The sequence below is a fragment of the Diplotaxodon limnothrissa genome, linkage group LG15, assembly GCF_057381915.1.
Source record: "Diplotaxodon limnothrissa isolate DT_005_m linkage group LG15, D_limnothrissa_male_GT1.1, whole genome shotgun sequence".
Lineage (NCBI taxonomy): Eukaryota > Metazoa > Chordata > Actinopteri > Cichliformes > Cichlidae > Diplotaxodon > Diplotaxodon limnothrissa.
Window position 1 is genome coordinate 15,590,363 of NC_140610.1, and position 19,979 is coordinate 15,610,341.

General features: G+C 41.8%; 1 protein-coding gene across 4 annotated transcripts in view; it reads right to left on the reverse strand.

Annotated features, from left to right (window-relative positions):
• The window catches only part of gphnb (gephyrin b), a 107,954-nt gene that overhangs the window by 61,607 nt on the left and 26,368 nt on the right, over nt 1-19,979 (reverse strand). For 3 of the 4 annotated variants that reach the window (XM_085373624.1, XM_085373622.1, XM_085373623.1), the window contains exons 2-4: nt 12,579-12,657; nt 1,510-1,567; nt 1,273-1,365 (exon numbers count right to left, since the gene is read on the reverse strand). In XM_085373624.1, coding sequence (XP_085229750.1) covers nt 1,273-1,365; nt 1,510-1,567; nt 12,579-12,657 — 230 coding nt within the window. Of the gene's footprint in view, nt 1-1,272; nt 1,366-1,509; nt 1,568-12,578; nt 12,658-19,420; nt 19,566-19,979 lie in introns of those variants that run through there. The other variant, XM_085373621.1, reaches the window with a different exon arrangement.

The following is a 19,979-nucleotide window of genomic DNA, read 5'->3' on the forward strand; positions in this document are numbered from 1 at the left end:
AATTGTGTTTACATTTGGGAACTGCTATGGCCTCATGTTGTCAAGTAAGCAGAAAAAAACCCCTCCCCGTGCAGCCATAATGCCACATGCCACCCATTATCTCTGAGTTATCAACAGCACAGCACATTTGTTTATTTATTTTTTCAAAGGGAGTCAAGAAGAATCTTACCTCTTATTTCCCATTTGACTGTGGGGCTAATTACACTGTGTGTTTATCAGTGCTGCAACACGCGTATGTGATCTGTATAAAAATGCTGCAGTTCTCTGAATATAGCACGTGCAGCAAAAAGAAACACCTGCCTTTTAAATCCGCTACCCTCTAAAGCTCCGTTACGTGTCAATATACTGCAATCATTCTTGTGTTTTAGTAGTATGACCTTATTTGCCTTACACGACCTCTTAGAGAAAACAGTGCCCATATTTCAACTCGAGCTGTCCTCGCTCATTCTTATGTAACATGTTTCTAGCTGCATTTCAGCTCAACCCTAAACCTAATTTTACAGTTATGAAATACTGCAAGCAATAAAATGTGATTTGTGAAGCATTTTCATGAGTTAGCACACGTGTCATTGCTCTAAAACCAAGACTAAATTCCCAATGCAAAAAACATTCTGGTGTGCCTTTGCCCTCTTCTGCACCTGCACCACTGACCCCCTCATTGCATTACTGAGAGAAGTGATACGAAAACAAAGGGCAGCAACTCAGTTCCTGAATGTAAACATAGACAAGCATGGATTATTAAATCAAGAGGATAACCATTCATCTTCTTCCGCTTTCTATCCAATTCAGGGCTGCCGAGGGACTAAAGCTTATCCCAGCTGCCTGCCATAAAGCGAAAGGCAGGGTACACCCTGGACAGGTCGCCAATCTATTGCAGGACTAACACAAAGAGACAGACAATCATTCGTGCTCACATTCACCCGTAAGCACAATTTAGAATTACAGGTTAATCTAACTTCATGCACGTGTTTGGACTACAAGAAGAAGCCACAGTACCCAGAGAGAACCGACATAAACATGGGGAGAACTTCTTATTCATTCAGCGTGTGAACGCAGTAAATAATAACACTGAGAAACAGCTTCAGTAAGATGCATGCATAGTGAAGTGCTTAGCCACGATCTTGTGCCATGACACCCATGCTCGCTACTCCAAAGTCAGCATTAAGAGTTTAAAGCACATGAATACTATAGTGCAGTACGTCATTATGTATTATGCGTAAATCCATTGCATGACTCGAATGACACGTGTTCATGAAAAATGTGTAAATTAACCTCTGGTGTGACGTCTCTGGGGGCGAAGCCGGTGCCTCCGGTGGTGAGAATGAGGTTGAGTTCCTTTTCGTCGCACCAGTCCACCAGTGTCTCCTGATAGAAAGAACACACATGCGAGTACAAATTACTGCTCACCATGGGATCGACCTATCCAGATAAACAGCAAAGCAAAACAAACAAACAAACAAAAAACACATATCCTGTAATAAAGGAATACATTAAATAGATGGCAGTTACCTTAATTTCATCAATTTCATCAGGTACTATCTTGTAGGCCGCGATCATACCACCCAACCTGTAAAAGGTAGAAAAAATGATTTGATCACAAAGCAGTAATCCATGGTCACCTCTCACCAGAGTGAGGTAAAAAAAAATTCTTTGCACTCAGTATATACCATAAGTCTGTATTACAATATTCTTGGCTTCAAGGTCCAAAAAGGGAAGCCATTGAGAAACTGCCTGGCCAGCAGGAGGCGAATTCTCTGTTCACTGAAAAAAGTCCAGTGGTATAGGAGTCCATGTGGAAATCACCCTACTTCTCATTTGATTTATTGACACAGAAAAACATTTTCCTAATGAGTTTCTGGTCTTAATCACTAATTCAGTTTTGTTTTAATACTTCCTGATGTTCACTTTGTAAATTTCAGTCCCATTTAGATTAAAATACTGAAGAAAATTTCTACCTTGCGATCGAAGAAAGTGAAGAAAGTAAGTGTGCAGCATATCCACTGCATTCTTTGTGACGCCTGGTTTATAATCAACAAGAAACTTCACAAAGGAAATCTGCAAACTCAAGCGGATGTTGTCCATCATTTACATACACAAGTGAAAAGCCTTTGCAAAACAGCAGGCTAAAGCTATTATACAATATTACACTAATATTACACAATCTCTTATATATTTCCCAAAGCAGCAAAGCAGAAAGTATTGCTTGAAAAAAGCAGAAATGAGAATGTGGCATATTTTTAGATAGGTTCATCCTCTGTCCTTCAGCTACCACTGGCCTTTAGAATAAGGCCTACACCTTTATTACACATTCAAGAAAACACACAGCTGTGGACACACTGATGGAGAAAATACAGAAGAGAAGACAGAGACTCTCAGGATGTATTTTAAATGTGGGCGAAATGAAGGGGATGAAAACAGTCTACGAGACTGAAAACAGAGGCAGGAAGGAGCGAGAGACACAGCTTTACAGCAGCAAAAATGTCCAGAGAGAGAATGCCCTTGAACATCCCTTCCTGAAAGGATTTTCCACAGGATGGCCCAGTGAGGAAGGAGCTCTGTCAAGGACAGGGCCGTGCTTCAGTTTAAGAGCGAGCCATAGTGACCTCCTGTGGTTAGTTTCAGTACCGCACTAAGAAAACCCCCCCAAAACAAGGCAAGAAAAAAACAACCCCAGGCTCAAGGTGAAGGCTCTACACAGACACCCCCTTATGTAATACCTTTTCTTTTTTTCTCTAACCAGCACTATTTTGGGAGACTTCTGCATGATGTCTCCCCTCCGCATCAGACACTTAAACGCTATGATACCCTCCCTTAGACAAACACCCATTAACTCTGAACATTAAAACTCTTTTTTCTGCCTTTCAGATACTTTTATCCACATGGGAACCCTAACTCTTCACACACGGAGTTACAAATTGTGCGCCCTGGAAATATAATTTGCTGAATCCATTGGCTCTGCTTCATTTTCAAGCTGTGCGATGGAGCAGCAGTGAGACGAGCCACCGCTAGACAACACCGAAATACTGCAGCAAGCATGCATGAAGATGAAGCACGAGGTTCAGAGGGAAGCTGCTTCTGACAAAAGATGCAGAGAAGTCGGGAAGAATCATTTAAGAATGACTTTTGCATGTAACACTGCACATGTAGGGCCACTTAGCATCCACTAACTTGTGCATTCATGCACAGACACACAACCGCACAACTTCCCTGCTGACATTCCTGTGATGGCACGACTGATTTACTTCTCTTGATGTGTTCGGAAGGGGTGGGGGTTTTGGCATCTCTGTATGTATCTGCGCGTGCATGTGAGCGCGCATGTGTGTATACGTGTTCATGCGCGCGCACTCGCCTGTTGATGTGTCTGTGCGTGCGTGTGCGTGCGTCTGTGTTACACCTCGGGAGAGTAAAGGAGCTGTCAGGACAAATCACCTCTCTCGCTCTCCTGGGGTTTTTATGCCTCTCTGTTTCAGCCCAAATGAAAATATGCTCAACACAAATAGCTAGGGTTCCTTCCCACCGTTTCCTAGGCAACCCCTCCTGTCTGAAGCCTCCAGTTGCTGTGTTGTTCAATGTGAGAGAGTGCGTGAGAGTGAGAGTTTGTGTGTGCCGGTGCATGCATGCGTGTGTGTTTTGTTTTTGGTAACTATCGGGGACACCAGTTGTCTGCAAAAGCAACAATATGTTGTGTTGACTAGATGGTTTTTTTTGAGCATTTGTCTGTAGGTACATGTTCATGAAAAACAGACAAATTAAAGGAAATACCTCAACTTTATCAATTCGGTGCTTCTGTTATGCTGTGAGGGGGATTTTTGTGACGACTTGCCCCCTTCAAAGGAAAGGTCACTGCAAATCTGTTCTTCTGAGTAAAAACTTTTACTTTATTTTATTATCAGAGCCTTTATTTATTCAGGTAAAAGTCTAACTGAGGTTAAATGTTTCTTTTTCAAGAATGACCCGGCCAAGGGGGCAGCAGGCAGTCATATAACGGGTGAGGTCTCTTTAATGCCCCTGATTAATAGAACAAGAGGTGTCACTGAACGGTTTAATGAGGGGGACCGTAATGTGACTCACATGCTATAAGGCCAGATCTCAACCCCACTGAAAACACCAAATGAGGGACAAATGGTGTTCACGCCTCCACTAGAATTGCAGAGATGCACTCTAGTGTGTGCGCTGAAACTGTTCATCAACATGGATGTGTGTAGATGCCTTTTATTTATAATAGGAAGAATGGATAGCTGGATATTGCTTACATTATAATAATATGTGCTAACTGTATGCTATCAGTATATAGTATACCCATCAGAGAAAAAGCAAAAACTTTAAGAGAGACCAAATGAACCACAACCTGGTTCTTTAAAAATACTGCAGCTGCCTCCTATTAGATACACTCACGAGTATCAATTTCAAAATCCTATGTCGCCTTGTTCTCGAGTTATTGCATTCATAAAATTATCCAAAACACTTGACATCTGACCTTGACCTCGATATCACTGAAATTCCAACTTGTCCGAAACTTTTTGCAGATGCACCTGTGGTATCAATTTCACAATCCCAGGCGACTTCCTCCTCGAGTTATCGTATTCACAAGATTTTCAGAAAAACATGAACTCTGACTTTGATCAAGACCAAGTTAATAACTGTCTTGAGGAGGAAGGTGTATCATAATGTGATAAGAAAAAGCAAAAAGTTCACAAAAATCTTTGCTAATGGAAATACAGCATTTACAACAATGTGCAAACCACTGATTGCACTTAACAAAACGAGATTAGACTTTGCAGGGAAACATCAAAAAGAAATCGCACTGTTCTGGAAAACTTTCTTTTGCCAGAAACCAAGATGAACTTATAACTTTAGAATTACAGAGAAGAAGAGAAACTGCTCATGAGCTGAAGCATACCACATTATCTGTCATACAAGGTGGAAGCAATGTTATAGAATGAGTATGTGTAGCTGCCAGTGGACCCGGCCCACTAGTCTTTATTGATGATGTGACTGCTGATAGGAGCAGCAGGACAAATTCTTGCACAGAGCTTTACCTTCTGCTCAGATTCAGCCTAATGCTGCAACACTTATCAAAAAGCGCTTTACACTGCAAATGGATAATGACCCAAAACAAACTGCAACCCAAGGGTTTTTAAGTGGGGATATTCTTCAGAGTCCAAGTCAGTCATCTGATGTCAACCCAATAATAGCTTTTCGGTTATTAAATACAAAACTGAACGCAGAAGGGCCCACAAATAAGAAACAACTGAAGGTGTCTGCAGAGGCCGAGCAGAGCATCTAATAGGAGGAACCTCAGCATTTGGCGATGTTTGTGGGGTCTATACTTCATCCAGTCAAAAACTGGAAAGGATTTTCATCCAAGTATTAAAAAACATTTTTATATTTAAAATTATGTTAGTTTTTCCGATGCAATTTGAGCCACAGAAAACGTGGTTCCAGGTATAAACATGTCTGTAACTATACAACAGTTAATGCAAGACTTCAGTTAAATGCCTTGAATTAAAGCTGAAAGTCTCCACTTCAATCACATCTTGACTGTTTGATTTAAAATCTCCTGTGGTGGTGCGCAGAAGCAAAATCACAAAAAACTGCAATTGTCTAAATATTTATGGATCTAACTAAATGTTTAAATGAAAAAGAGATCTGCAGTAAAGGCCTGGCAAAGCATTACGTGATGCCCGAGTTGAAGCTGCAAGTGCATGTTTTCAAATCTATTGCAGTGGCATATGGAGACAAAATTTCCAGACCTACCTGTGTATATTTCTGTGCATGTTTGCACACAAATATGTGTATACTATTTAAACATAGACATAGAACACAGATGTGCACCACTAACTTGAATGATACTTTGTGGGTGGGATTAAGAAAATGGGGTATCATCTTCTTAGTTAGCCACCTACCACCTACCTGTGAGAAAAAAAGTAAGAAATATGGCCGCACACATGCCTAGGGGCAACCAAAGTTTAAATTAACAAAAATATTTCAAAAGGATGAAATTGAGGAGGTGCTCCTTATCTCTGATGACTACTGATGTTTTTCTTCTTTTTCTTTTTAATAAAAATGAAAACACCAGGAGTGTACACAAGTTTTTACTGATGGCTGGTACAAAACAAAACAAAGAAACCCTGCAACTCAGCAAATCCGATGACATGAACACTGTGTGAACCTAGGTAGTTGAATTTACTTTGATTGCTATCATCACCCTACCACTGCCCACTTATTTCCACAAATGCAAAACAGTGGTTTGTTCATTCACATAACGCTGCTTACAGTATGTGAACATGCAAAATACACATACATATTTGTGCACATGGAAGTATCATGCATCTAGGATGTAAAATGGTTATTTATACATATGAGAGTATATGAATAAATTGTTAGTTTCAGCATGACTGGCTTCTTCTTTGCAGATAGAGTGCTTGGCTGTATTTTAGGTGGGTGTGCTCTGAATTGAGAGAAGCCTATTAGAGGGGAAAGGGCTTGCAACATTTTAATCTCCAAAACCCATCTATGTCTCTTTCTACTGCAGGGGGTTATGGCATATAAAGCTCTTCCTCAAACTGCAGGATGGAGGTAGTCAGCCTGGTAAAAAAAGAAAAGAAAAAAAAAAGCTTTTTGTTTGAGGTGTGGACAAATCCTGATGCGGGTGGAGGAAGGAGCAGGGGGAAGAGTGGGGTAAGCAGAGAGAGACCGGGGGGTGTGCATGGCAGTAGTTTTGGCCTGAAAGCCTGGACGCATTGGCCAAATCTGTCTATGAATAAAAGACGAGCACAGAGAAGAGGATAAAGAGAGGAAGACAGAATAAGCAAGAGAGGCACAGAGTGAAAAGAGCAAGAAAAAAAAGAGGAAAGAAGAGGGCTAGACCGTCAGGGGCACACTTAACAAGAGAGAGGAAAAGCAAATGTGTGTGTATGCATGTGAGCCAGCTGCAAATCTCAGTGGTTGTGGGACACTTCCAAGATGAGACCCATCTGCCAGGGTGATTTCATTAATAATACAAGCTCTTTGTACAGGGCACTCAATCTCACTCACTCCTTTTCTTGCTCTCTTACACACTCACACTCCACCCAGGGAGGAGACGAGAGACTTGGACATCTCCACACTCCTGGTAGTAGCATGGAGCTGAGCCCATTAGAGCTAAGTTGTTGGTTCATCCATATGTAGGAAAGCTCTCAAGAGGTCACCGCTCAACATGTTCGCTGATAGAGGGAACGATGAAGGGATGGAGGGGGAGGAGTGGACTAACCAACCTCTTCAAGGTCCTACTGTGATGAGAGCTCTGAGTGCCCAGTTCCACACCCATGACTCCAACTCATGGCCAATAAACAACATGCAAAGAGCCACAGAAACAGCACACCGAGTCAAGTTTCAATGACGTTAGACGTTTGCAACCTTGACTGTAACCTAAACCGTAGCTACTACTACATGAGCCTTAACTGAACCTTACCCTAATGTTAAAACATGTCTTTTCCTTAAAATATAACTATTTAAACAAGGATGTTGCTTTTTGCCCCCATAAGGCAGACAAGTCCCTACAATGAGACTGTATATAACGATTTAGATCATTAAAATAATGCAGCCTTATTGACACACAGCTGAGGGCACTGTGGTGATAAGGTTGTCTGTTTTGACCTGCCCAGACCTTCAGAAAGGTGCAGCTTCTTTTTTTTTTCATTTCAAGTATTCAAGTTGGTCTTCAATGTCTGACTTCAATAGCAAACATGGTTGAAATACTGATGTTATTTCCTCCAGTCAAAACTGGTCACGATATGATGGCAAAATATGCAAAGCAGACCATTAAAATGTATGCAAAGCAATAAAGAAAGTAAATGCTGTTTTTTGCACTTGTTTTTTTTTCTTCTAAAGTACAACAGTGCTTTATTGTCAGCTAATTTGATAATGGTTACGAACAGACAGCCACACATTATTCACTCCACATGCATATTCTTCTTTATCAGATTTATGATTTTACAGAACTTAATGCAATCCTGTGGAAAACTAAGCTAGGAATTTAGAGGGTGAGAAGCAGCCAGGTGACGATAATTAAATTAACTGATGATCAGAAAGAATGAACATCTTTATAAAGCAGACGTTTTGGCAGTTTGCTGGTGTGGAGCATTTAGATGCGTTTACACAATGCCACAACAGACCCTATAAGCCTCATTTAAATAAGAAAGTTATGTCTTACTCTCTTGAAAAAAAAAACCCCATCCCAGCACTGGTTAGGGGTGCACAACTGCATCTGAACAAATGATAAGACTTCTAGAACAAATCCATTTTATTAAATTAAGTATAACAAAATACTGCTGTGAGTACATGTCGTACAACAGCAGGCAGTGTTGTACTGCAGAGATTTACTAAATTTACGCAGGAAGCACAGAAGTAATTCAATTTAAATGTAAGCACAAATACAACAAAATGTGCATTAATTAAAAATAATTATTAAAAAAAATTAAAAAGGAAGAAAATCTATGTTGTGATTGTGTAATAGCATTTAACTTTCCGTGAACCACTGATGAGCTCAACAGATGAAGCAACCAAAACACTTCTGTGGTAACCTCTGGTTCCTTTCCTGAAAGTCACCCATGCCAACCCACCGGTTCAAAGTCAACACCACCCATTTTTGAAAAAAAAAAAGTACCACTGTTTATGGTGGCAGTAACCATTAGCACGGGTGCAGATTTATCCAGGTAATCCATAAAATCCATAAAAACATTCAGGATGCAGTGCAGGTATATTTAAATTCTTACTGATGTGCACAATTACTTCGTATGTATTTGAGAGTTACACAGAGAACTACATGTATGGATACATATAAATTCACTTCTTGCTTATATTGTGATACAACAGTGTCAAAATTCCAACTGCTACATAATAATAATGCTTGCAGAAGTAGCAGCGCTCATGGTTGTAGGAGTAGTGTTAACAACAGTACTGACAATATTAACTGAGGTAGTAGCAAGGAGAGGTTTACACTATTATGTGACTGCTGTATAAATATATATTCATAAAGTATATATTAAAATGTAGAATGAGTAAAAAAAAAATAGGTAAAAGTAAAGTAAACATGTTGATATTTAACAAAGGTGTCAAGTCAGGTAAAAACCAGGAATCTTCCATTTAAATGGTCAGCATTTTAATGTGAAATAACAACAAGTCTGGCCTTCGACTGTTTATTGGTGCTGGATCTCTAGCAGCACAGATTTACAATTGCGTCTTTGTCCCACGACCATCTCCTGACAATAAAATTAGGCCTACTATCATGCATCTGATTGGCTTCTAGCTATTCTTAGCCATAATCATTTATAAAATTGACAAAGGGTCGTTACAACACGAGTCACTGGAAGGCAGAGACCAGAAAGACACGAGATTAACTGTTATGAAGGGAGGGACACATACACATACCTTCATACCTTTAACATAAATGCTAATAGCTACAATGACCCATGAAGCAAATGTCATAGATGTAACATTTTCTTGGCAACAGATGATAATACGCAATGTTAACTGCAGTAACCAATTAACATAAGCCAGAAGGAGCCTAAGTTTCCATGTATCTATTGGGTTATATAGCTTTGCAATCATTATATCTGGGATTCATGTTCATAAATTGGCATGCTGCAGCTTTATTAAAGGTAGAGCGATGAAGGGCTAAAGAGCATTAACACTTGTAAGTTACAAAAAAGAACAAAAAGCAAAAAAGAGGAAAATGCATGACAAAAAATAAAAATAAACAAAACAATAACAAAGAAAAACACCCATCAGCATGGGCTTTCAATCAAAGTGTTATTTTGAATTATAGTATCATCAGAGATTTTCACAAAAAGTGGATTGATAAAAAAATATTTCAGTCAGGACCGCTATAGTGTCCTGACCACATCTGTCCTCCGTAAATTACAAACCAATATAGATCGACAGCTAGATAGAGGGATCTCAGTGTCCTTACAGAAAGGATATATACAGAAAGCAGCAACACCATCCACCAAGTCAGACAAAGCATGATAGGTTGAAGTGCAGTCTGCAGATGCACAGCAGCTGTGTTCAGGAAAAAAAAAGTGCCAGTAAAATAGAAAGCTATCACCTGAACCTTAAGCTGATATTAGACTGCACTGAGATCAGCTGATTGCCTGGGATTGCAGCTGGGCTCGACTAACGCTATGCTAAATTACTCAAATGAAAACTTGCTGACACTTTGGTATGAACGCGTACAAAAAGACACATACAAAGAGCCGCTTGTTCACGCATCCACCTCATCCTCATCTGTGTGTCCCTGACTCGAGGTATCGTTTATTTGTCCCCCTCTGTTACTTGCCACACATCATTTTTCTCTCGCCCTGACACAGACCTCTGGATACCCCTGAATGTCAAACTGGGCAGACTGATTGATTGCATGTGCCAATGTGTATTTGCGTGCCTGAAAGACACTGTGATTACAGTTTATGTTATGTGTCCTGCTGTGCTGCAATACTCTCTCCCTCGCTGGCTCCCCTCCACTCTTTCTGTTTTCATCTCTGTCTATGTGCCTTTGTCATGGCAGCAGTGGCACATTGAGGGCACGGCGTTCTGGGTGGTCAACCTGATGGAGCTGCTGACTTGTGGTGCGGTGTGGATTAACATGGCATGGAGACTCTTAAGCCAGGGGAGGTCAATCATCACCACGACCCAACAGACCAGAGAGAACAGATGCCAATGCTGACATTGCCTTCCAATTTCCAGTTTTATGCTTAACAGCAGCTGGTTTACCACTAGTCATCTCTGTCAGTTAACTGGTATAAAACACACTCGTCTCAAGTGCTCTTTAGTAGCATGAGAGTCCCTCAAGTCAGTGGGAGCCCAGCATGGAGACAAACATCAAATACGTGTAGCCAACAGTCTCACAATGAACTGGCTATAACAAAATTATTGGCCACAACAGAACCTTTTATCAGCTGTCAACAGCCAATTGCATTTTCTCATATCCCAGTTCACAACGAGCGAGCCAAGAGTTCTCTGTAAGTCTTTTACATCCCTCATATTAAAATAGATCCACCTATTATATTCAAATATCAACAGGGTTGCCCGTCTTTAACTCTTACCCTCATGAAGATGACGTCTGACAACCTGCCGAGTACCCTTAGCGACAAGTCTTGACTCTAAATACATCAATAAAGATGTGGTTTGATGACCATTAAAACAGATTATGTTTTTTCCCCCCAGTTAACTGTATAGGAAGAGATCGCCTTTATTAACTTCTGATGTACATCGAGTGATTTTGTTCTGGAAGCAGGGCTGGAGTATGATAAAAACCGCTCAGGTCACAAAAGAGATACAGGGTTACCCCTAGTAGGCGTCCAAGGGCTAAAGAGTTAATGCAAATAAATGCAATTCCATCAATACCAGAAGGAAACTGAAGGATCTTTTAACACTGTTGTTGCTTTGCTTGACCCGTCAACTCTAAAATATCTTTCGAAAATATGTATATTGTAAGGCACGCAGCCACACACACGCACATGCACGCACACGTGGTTTAAAGCATGCATGCACTGATAGATACACAAACAAAATGAAACAAGCAACTTAAAATTTCTACTCCTGCTGCACAACACTGTACAAACAAGCATGTCATGAATCCCTAATCACTTTCTGGCACCCTGTCGAGCGTGACGCACATGACATGGCATAGGGCTGCCCACACTCCCTCTTTGTGTCACACGGAGTTGACACATGAATTACACATCAGGCTCAAAATAAACATACCGTAAAGGACATGACAAGCATGGATCAGTCCAGGGTCCCACAACAGGGGGGTGGTGGGGCCTCGTGACACTCCAGTGATATTGAATAGTGTGAGACAGTGACAAGGGAGCAGGGTAGCTCCAGCAGGTCTACGGTCACATGAGAAATTGCTCGGATGTCTAGAGAAGCGTGTCTGAGGCTGGTGTTGGGGGTCACACTTTTTAGTGTTGTATTCGCAGGATGAGATGGCACTTCTATGTGTGATATTTGCAGGGGTATAAAAAGACTCTCAAATCACTAAATGGAAGAAATACAAGACAATGGTGTGCTTGAAATTTTACGGCTTTCCCTGACTGGCTCACGCAGAATTCTGACCTCAACCATTTTGAATCCCACCTTTAGGATGAACTTAAACTGTGAGCCCGGCCTGACTTCACTAATCCTCTTGTGACTGAATGAATGACTTTATTTAAGAAATAAATGATCCAAATGAGCACGGTGGTACTGGGACATTTTTAACAACTGTTGATTTCCCCTCCTTCAACTTCTTTTGAGTAAATAATGACTTCTTGCGGCTACCAGAATTCATCCTTATAGATAAGAGAACTGCAAGCGCTTTTGTTGTTGCCATGCATGCTGGGAAATTCTCTTCATGAGGGGCAACACTGATGTTGAGCTGAAGAGATATTTTTAGTTTCTTAGTTACACTCCTGCACTAAAAGAAGGCGGCTTACACTCAAAGACGCACACATGCAGGAGACTGTGCATCACATTTGTGTGTGGTAGATTTAAAACAACTTTCATCTGTGTGTTTGTGTGTGTGTGTGTTCATTTGTCTAGAAAAGGGCAGTACTCACAGGGAGGGATCGTGGACGAGATCTTTGAGGTTGACCCCACTGCGGTCCTCTGCTAGGTTTCGAAAACAGCTGTCACTCACTGGATAGGCAGCGATAGAAAGAAGAAAAAATGCGGTTAGCTCCAAGTTCTAATGTTATATTACATGCATAGTCCAGGAAAAAGATTTTTCTTTGCCATAAATGCAAGTAATTTCAAGGGAAAAGCAAAAGAAAACCTCAAGAATTTACGTTCATAAACCTTTTTATTCTTGTGTCTGCCTCCTAATGCAGTACGCAAGAAAAATTACTATTTTTTACTCCTCTAATTTTCCAAACTGTGCCTACCTGTGAATCCACAGTGGGAAACTGAACTGATTACCAGATGAAGGAAAATAGTGAAATAAACCAAAACGATTCTCCTTGTGAACAGATGAAAAACACCAGAGGAGGAAAATCCAGGAAACATCCCTCCACACGCACCTTTAAATGGATCTCTGCTGTTTTTGTTTTCATTCTTACATTTCACACCTATGCCTTGGCAAACAGAGAATCTCCAGCACACAGGTTTCGTCCTGTCAAAAACGGGGACAACAGGATGCTGATATTTGTTGCAGCCACACTTGTCAGCTGAGACTATTATAAGGCAGGTGTTTCTGTATATCAGAATCATGTCTGGTGTAACTGCTATATTGTCGCCTGAACCCTGTCTTCCAACCCAAACCATAGTGCAAATTAAAAAAACGGTCAGGGTGTGAGAAAAATACATAGTGACACCCTTCCAAACCCTTCATTGTGCAGGCTTTTGATATCGGTGAGCCTATGGAAAGCCACACCTTCACGCAAACCCCCCTTGACTGCAGAGCAGGTGTGAGCCACATGAGTCATCGCGGTGATGATAGACAGATAGAGTGATGGATAGAGTACGACGGGAGGAAGATGAATATGTGGAGAAAGAAAAATGAGTAACAAAGCAAAAGGAGACAGAAAGAGACATTTCAAGATAATGGAGAGAGGGATAAGGTGTTTTGTAATCCGATGGGTCAAACATGAGCAGACACGCACTCGCATCTGAAAATAGATCCAAAACGAGTCAATGGAGGGGGTGATGGCGGTGGATTTAAGCCAAAAAACTTGATGCACTAGTCGTAGCCAACACTGGAAATGTCATGATGTTACTCCAATGAAAGTGCCATGATCCATGAACAAGAGCGGGTGGGGAGGGGGAGGGGGGGTGGGGGCGGAGGGATAGGGTAAGGACATGGGTGAAGCAAGAATGGTGCAAAAAATGGAATTGAGATGGCAAAGGGGAGGAATTCAAATGAAGAGAATGCAACAAAGCTGTATAAAAAAGATGGGAAAGTATGGCGTGATCTGAGTGCGGGCAATAAAAGATTGAGTTGGGGAAGAGAAAATGGGAAGATGTAGAAGATGAAAAAAAAAATTGAAAGAGGGGGAAGGGCAATGGCGAAAAAAGCTGTGCCGATGGGGCAGCGCTGTGGAGGTAAACAGAGGGAGCAGGACGTTGCTCTAGGCTCTGGCAAATAAATAGGAAAGTGCTGACATTTGCACACTGAGCCTTCTCAGAAAGAGAGAAAGAAAGGCAGAAGCAAGAGAGACAGAAAGATTGTCGGAGAGGGGTGGTGGCGAAGCAAAAGAAAAAGTCTGAGGGAGGAGAGAAAAGGGGATGATAGCACATGGAATACACACCACCTTGGCTTTACAGGGGGACTGCTGCATAAGTGCAAGGATGTGTATGTGTGTATCAGGTTGAGCGTATGTATGTGTATAAGGACGAAACTTCGTTCAAGACTGCAGTATTCCTTACAAACACACTCTTGCACACGCGCACACACAGAGCCCTCCTCAGTCTTTCTCTCCCAGCTACCCCTTGATCTAAAAATAGCCGTTCCACTCTCCTACAAGAGGCAGCAACTATTCTGAACCAATCAACACGGTCTGTCAAAGGCATCGGCATCCACCACCCCTTAGTGTGTATGTGCGTGCGTCCATGTGCGCGTGCATGCATTTGTGCAACAAGGGGAACTCCTGACTGAGGGTAATAAAACTGCCCCTCCCTTCTGCACCGGTTAGAAATGGTGGGAAAGTGATCCCTCCTAGAAAACAATAGCTCGGAAAACAAAAAGAAAGCAGGAGGGAGAGAAAGGGGAACAAAATGAGGAGGGGAAAGGAGTGCGGGTGAGAGAGGGACAGGGAGATCTGGCTGCAGTTGAAACAGGCTTCAAAGGAATATTAATGTGATCCTGTGCAAGAGCTGAAGACAGGGGAAGAGAAGGGGGAAGAGGGAGGGTAGATGGGGAAGAGAGAGAGAGAAGGCAAGGGGAAAAAGGGGCGTGAGAATTTATGACATCGCTATCTCCCATCCGTGTAGCTCCACCCATGCACCTTTCTCCAGGTGAATCTGCAGCTCAAGCCTTCACTGCCCGCCTGCATTCTACTCACACCTGATGCGGTGTAGTAGCCACCAGGGATTTAATCATCAGAGCAAGCACATGCAGAGTTTTACTTCCAACTCTACAAGCACGACGATGATACCTGATCAGTGAGCAGCTGAGAAAGTGCAACTCTGTTCCCGGTGACAGTAAAGACGCAATGCAGTGACCTCTGTCCCACCCCAGAGGGTGCTATACCCCATGCTGCATACTGTACATACTGCAACCTAAAGGTCAATGCTTCTACATGACTGGACATCCAGCAGGAGACAGACGGCTAAACCCCAGACAGACTTCTATTTGACTGCTATTTTGTGGTCAGGCTCATATCTTTTGAGAAAAGTTTCAGTTCTGAGCAAATGCATTTAGTTTTTATATTGGACATCAATGATAACAAGTGCAACCGAACATTTCCCTTGAACTGTCCTCTTCTTTTCAATGTTATTTATATTGAGTCTAAGGATAAATGTTCAGTTTTTTACATTGTTTTTCTACATTTATGTCACTGTCTATTTGTCTGAGTCATATTATATTAAGAAAGGAGAACCACTAAGTAACTATTTACAAAGTTGAACCAATGTTATAGTGCATTGCTATTGCATTGTTTCAATGATTAAAAAATAAATAGTGAAAAACAAGTATTTTGAGTACTGATTTAACGTCCCTAAAAGTATTGCATTTATCCATACAGGTATCTCCGTTATCCTGATCAATTTTCTATTTAATCTCTTTTTTTCTGGGGTGTCTGTCGGTATTGACTCTTATCATCTTATATTTGCCTGTGAATGTGTGTGAGTGCACAAGCTCGGATGTCCCCAGGCTAAAGTAGTGGGAGGGGAACAGGAGGCCTGTGCTTCAGAAGCATTACGCAGGGCAGCACCACGCATGAGATCTAGATCACACCCTAACGCAAACACGGGCTCCTGCACATTCTTAAAGGGTAAACTGCTAGTGCACGGGAAAGCACAGGAGAGCACATCAAGAGTACAAAGAAAAGAGAACTGATCAGGAAGTGGAAAGAAATGTCATCATAGGACAAAAGTTTGATGCTATGTATCTTTGACCTTGGAATAATGGAGACAATGCCAATAAAACCTGTGGAAGAATGCCCGGTACAGTATAGATATCTTGCCTACACATCAATCTAGAAAACCAGAAGCAATCATTGGCTGACTGAGGTGTGTTTGGCCATCGAACATCTGGGCTGATACTTTAAAGTCCATTTAAAAAAAAAAAAAAAGCAAATAAAAAGTTAAAGAATTAAATAATAGCTAGTGGTTTTGAGATGTCATTCACAAGTCTTTTTTCTTCTTTTGCTCTTCCTATTGACTGTTTGCTTTCTTGCAACTAATGTCTTCCCTACCGTGACCAGTCTTTAGTACTAAGACTACAACATGGACTACAAGAGCAAATGGAAACTTTTTAGTTTTTTAGAAAGTACATCTCATTTCCAAGAGGCTTCCCTTCTAGAGGTTACATGACAGAACTATGTTAAGGATCCTGCAAGAAACCTTGCTGACTGTTCTTGTTCTTATATTTCAGAGGGTTAGAAACTTTCAGCTGGACTAAGACTGCGGGGTCGAAATAATACACATTGCTTATTTGTTAAGGAGTGACAAAAACAATGTCATTTACAAAAAAATGCTCATTTTTGTTTATGTTAATAATAAGTTATGCCTCAGTAAAAGGTGTCTTTTCATTGCCATCTGCTGTATGTAGTGGTGATGATTATGGTAAACATCTGTGCGCACATTAATATAACTGAAAATAAAATCACATCAAAACTGCAAATCCCGATCTTCCATTTGAGCAAGTCCCACACACACACAAAACAAAACATGACTAGATTTGTCACATCAGTGAAGTTATTCCAGACAATCTAAGTTATCTCCAGTTATTGCGTTCACGAGATTTTCAGAAAACTTGACCTCTGACCTTGAGGTCACTGAGTTTCGAACTCGTCAGAGATGTGGTATCAGTTTGAACCTCCTACGCTGCCTCCTTCTCGAGTTATCGCATTCATAAAATTAGGTGTCCACTCCGCCTGCCCGCCATTTGCCATTCTTGATGATGTCACAAGATGATGCAAAAGACTTATGCATAAGCAAACATGCAAAACAACAGACAAAACATCTGAATTGTTGTTTTCAAGTTGTGAGTAGGATCTCCAAATATTGCACTGCATTAATTAGTTATAGTCTATTCTTTGATTAGTATAAACCTGAAGTGATAAGAGGCTGTAGCTCAGGTGATCGAGTGGATCACCTTCCAATCAGAAGGTCGATGGACTGATCCCTGACTGAATGTTACTAAGCACTAACAAAGCATAGATAAAAGTTAAGAAGGGGAATGAGTAGTAAAAAAGTGCTTTATATGTTAAATAGCACTATATAAGTATCAGTCCATAACCGACTTAGAATTAGTTTATTTTGGTTTATAACTCGGACTCAGCTGCAGCCTCAAAAATAAAACTATGCTATTAGTGATGGTGAAACGGACAATGAAGTCAGCAAACAGACCAGGTTAGGTGTCTCTGTGATATAGGTAATGCTAGCATGCAACTAGGCAGGAAGCGTCTGTAAAAGAGTAAGTTGCTTGACTAGCTAGCTGTCTGTGTGCTGTCAGTCTGTTAGCCGCTAGCAGAGACTGCTGCTTCATAAACCGCTAGCCTGTTCCACTTAATCATTTCCAGGACATAAAACAGTCAACTCTCATCATCTCCCTGGGATTCCACACTAATGGGGTTTTCTCTTATAACAGGTCCTTCCACACCCATCACATAGCTTACACACACAGTGTGCCGGTGTATAGATGTGTTTAGATGCCTATTAAATGTTGCACTCTACTTTCAAGGTGTAAGAACACACCTATACACTGACACGCACAACCTTGGAGGCTCTTATATGGATCAGCAACGGGGCTTAGCTAGATTACAAATCAGTGCAGAGCAGAATGGATAAAGTTTGCTTCCAGTCCCATTGTGACACTTCCGCCATGAGTAAGACTATATACCCTGCTGCTTTGAAAGAAGGACACAGAAATCCAGCTGGCTATAAGTTGCTCATTACATCTGTACATGTGAAAAAAATCTGCAATTTCACTAGCGCTGGGATAGTAGGGTATCGTCTCATTTTCTCAGCAGCCCACTTGGCACCTCTATTGTTTTTTCTTCTTTATCTGCTAACAGCAGTGCAAGTGGCCCTCCAGCCCCGGAGAAGCTACTCTGGGGGGTCAAACACTGGATTGGGCTGACATCTACCGGTGGGAGGGACAACACCTCTGCACACCAATAAGCCTCTACCAAAGTGATATCACTACCTCTTGTCATCTATTTTACTGGCTTGTTCTCCATCAAATGGAAACACTGGGCCCCAGGCCTTGGATTAAATGGGCTTAATGATGAATAGAGGTTTGGATCCGCCTCCAGATTGTAACAGGGTGGGGTAGACATCTGACTAGGGGGCTTTCAGTACTACAACCCCTTTCTTAGCCAGGAGAGGAGAGGAGCAATGGTGCACAAATACCAGCATCTTCATTCCATGGCAGGGTAAATTTCCAAATTAATAAAAGCTTCACGGTGCTGGGTAAAATATAGTAACAGCAATAACGGCAGATAACCTAATCTAATATAAGCCCACTGTATCTTAGCAACCTTGTTAATTCTGTGAGGAGCAGTGGGGTAAGCAGCAGAAGCACAGCATCCATCATCAAAGACACACAGGGCAGCAACACACACACGCACACACACCAATTACTCAAACTCCCAAATCCAATCCAATCCAAATCCACGACACCATGCTATCTTGCCATTACCTGCTATCTCAATCACATGTGCTAAAGATCAAGGCATACACATGTGCAAGAGTACGCATATAGTCACATGCACACAGAACCTCAGGCTTACTGTAAGCAGTCAGGAGAATGGAGGGGGTGTGGAGCGGAACAATGGGATCCTAATCGTCGGGCTGCATTTCAAAGCCTCTCCCCTCTACAACACTGTTTCTAGATAAGATTTGAAAATGCTATTTATATCCATGGGGAAAGGAGCCAACCAGCAGCTTGATTTTCATTTATTTGAAGTCAGATCTAAATTGGGGTGGAGTTACATAATGCAACTAGTGCGACACTCCACCTGCTACTACTGAGCCAGCCGCTGAAGAAAACTACAGAGGGAAACAACTCAAAAAGGCACTGGGCCCACGCTAGCACTGTGGCTAATAATTAATCCATTGGCTTAATAACCACTGCTTACTATAACCAAAGGAGCCTGGCTCATCCGTGTGGGCATAGCAATGGGCCGATTTGCATCTCAAATCCAAACCTACTACAAAGTGGCCCGGCCAAAATCCGGCAGCCGTGTCGCGCCAAGGACAAAACAACACAGCACAGCATGGCCCAGTCCCCCCTACGCACCAGATGTGCAGAGAAAGAAGGACGGAGAGAGGAAGACAGTTCTGTTCTTCACAGCTGTGTCCCAGGCATGCAGGGAGGGACCATTCCCAGCCCGGCTCATGCAACTCTCCCCCTGCCTGCCTCCCTGGAGATGAGGCAGCTCCATCCCAGCCTGAGTAAAAAAAAAAAAAAAAAGGAGGAGGAGAGGTGGTAGGATGGACATGTGGAGTTGAGGGAGGGTAAATTGGAGCCCAACCCTGAGAGGATTAACAGAGCAATTCACACTGGATAAAAAAGAAGGTAAACACAGAAAAGAAGACAGATGGGAGCAGCAGTGGGAGTACTCTGAAAACAAAGAGGGAGGACAGAAAAAGGAAGAAGGAGAGGAAAGGGAGTTGTACGGTAAAATGGGAAGACGGGGAAAAGACTGGTAATGGGAGTGTGTGAGAAGAGAGATGCAGAGGAATAAATAAAACACATGGAGATGAATAGAACATATAAAGGTACAAGAAAAGAAGAAGGAAAATGGGGGAAGAGAACCCCGAGTGCTCCCAGATACGCCTGACTATCTATAGTTTCA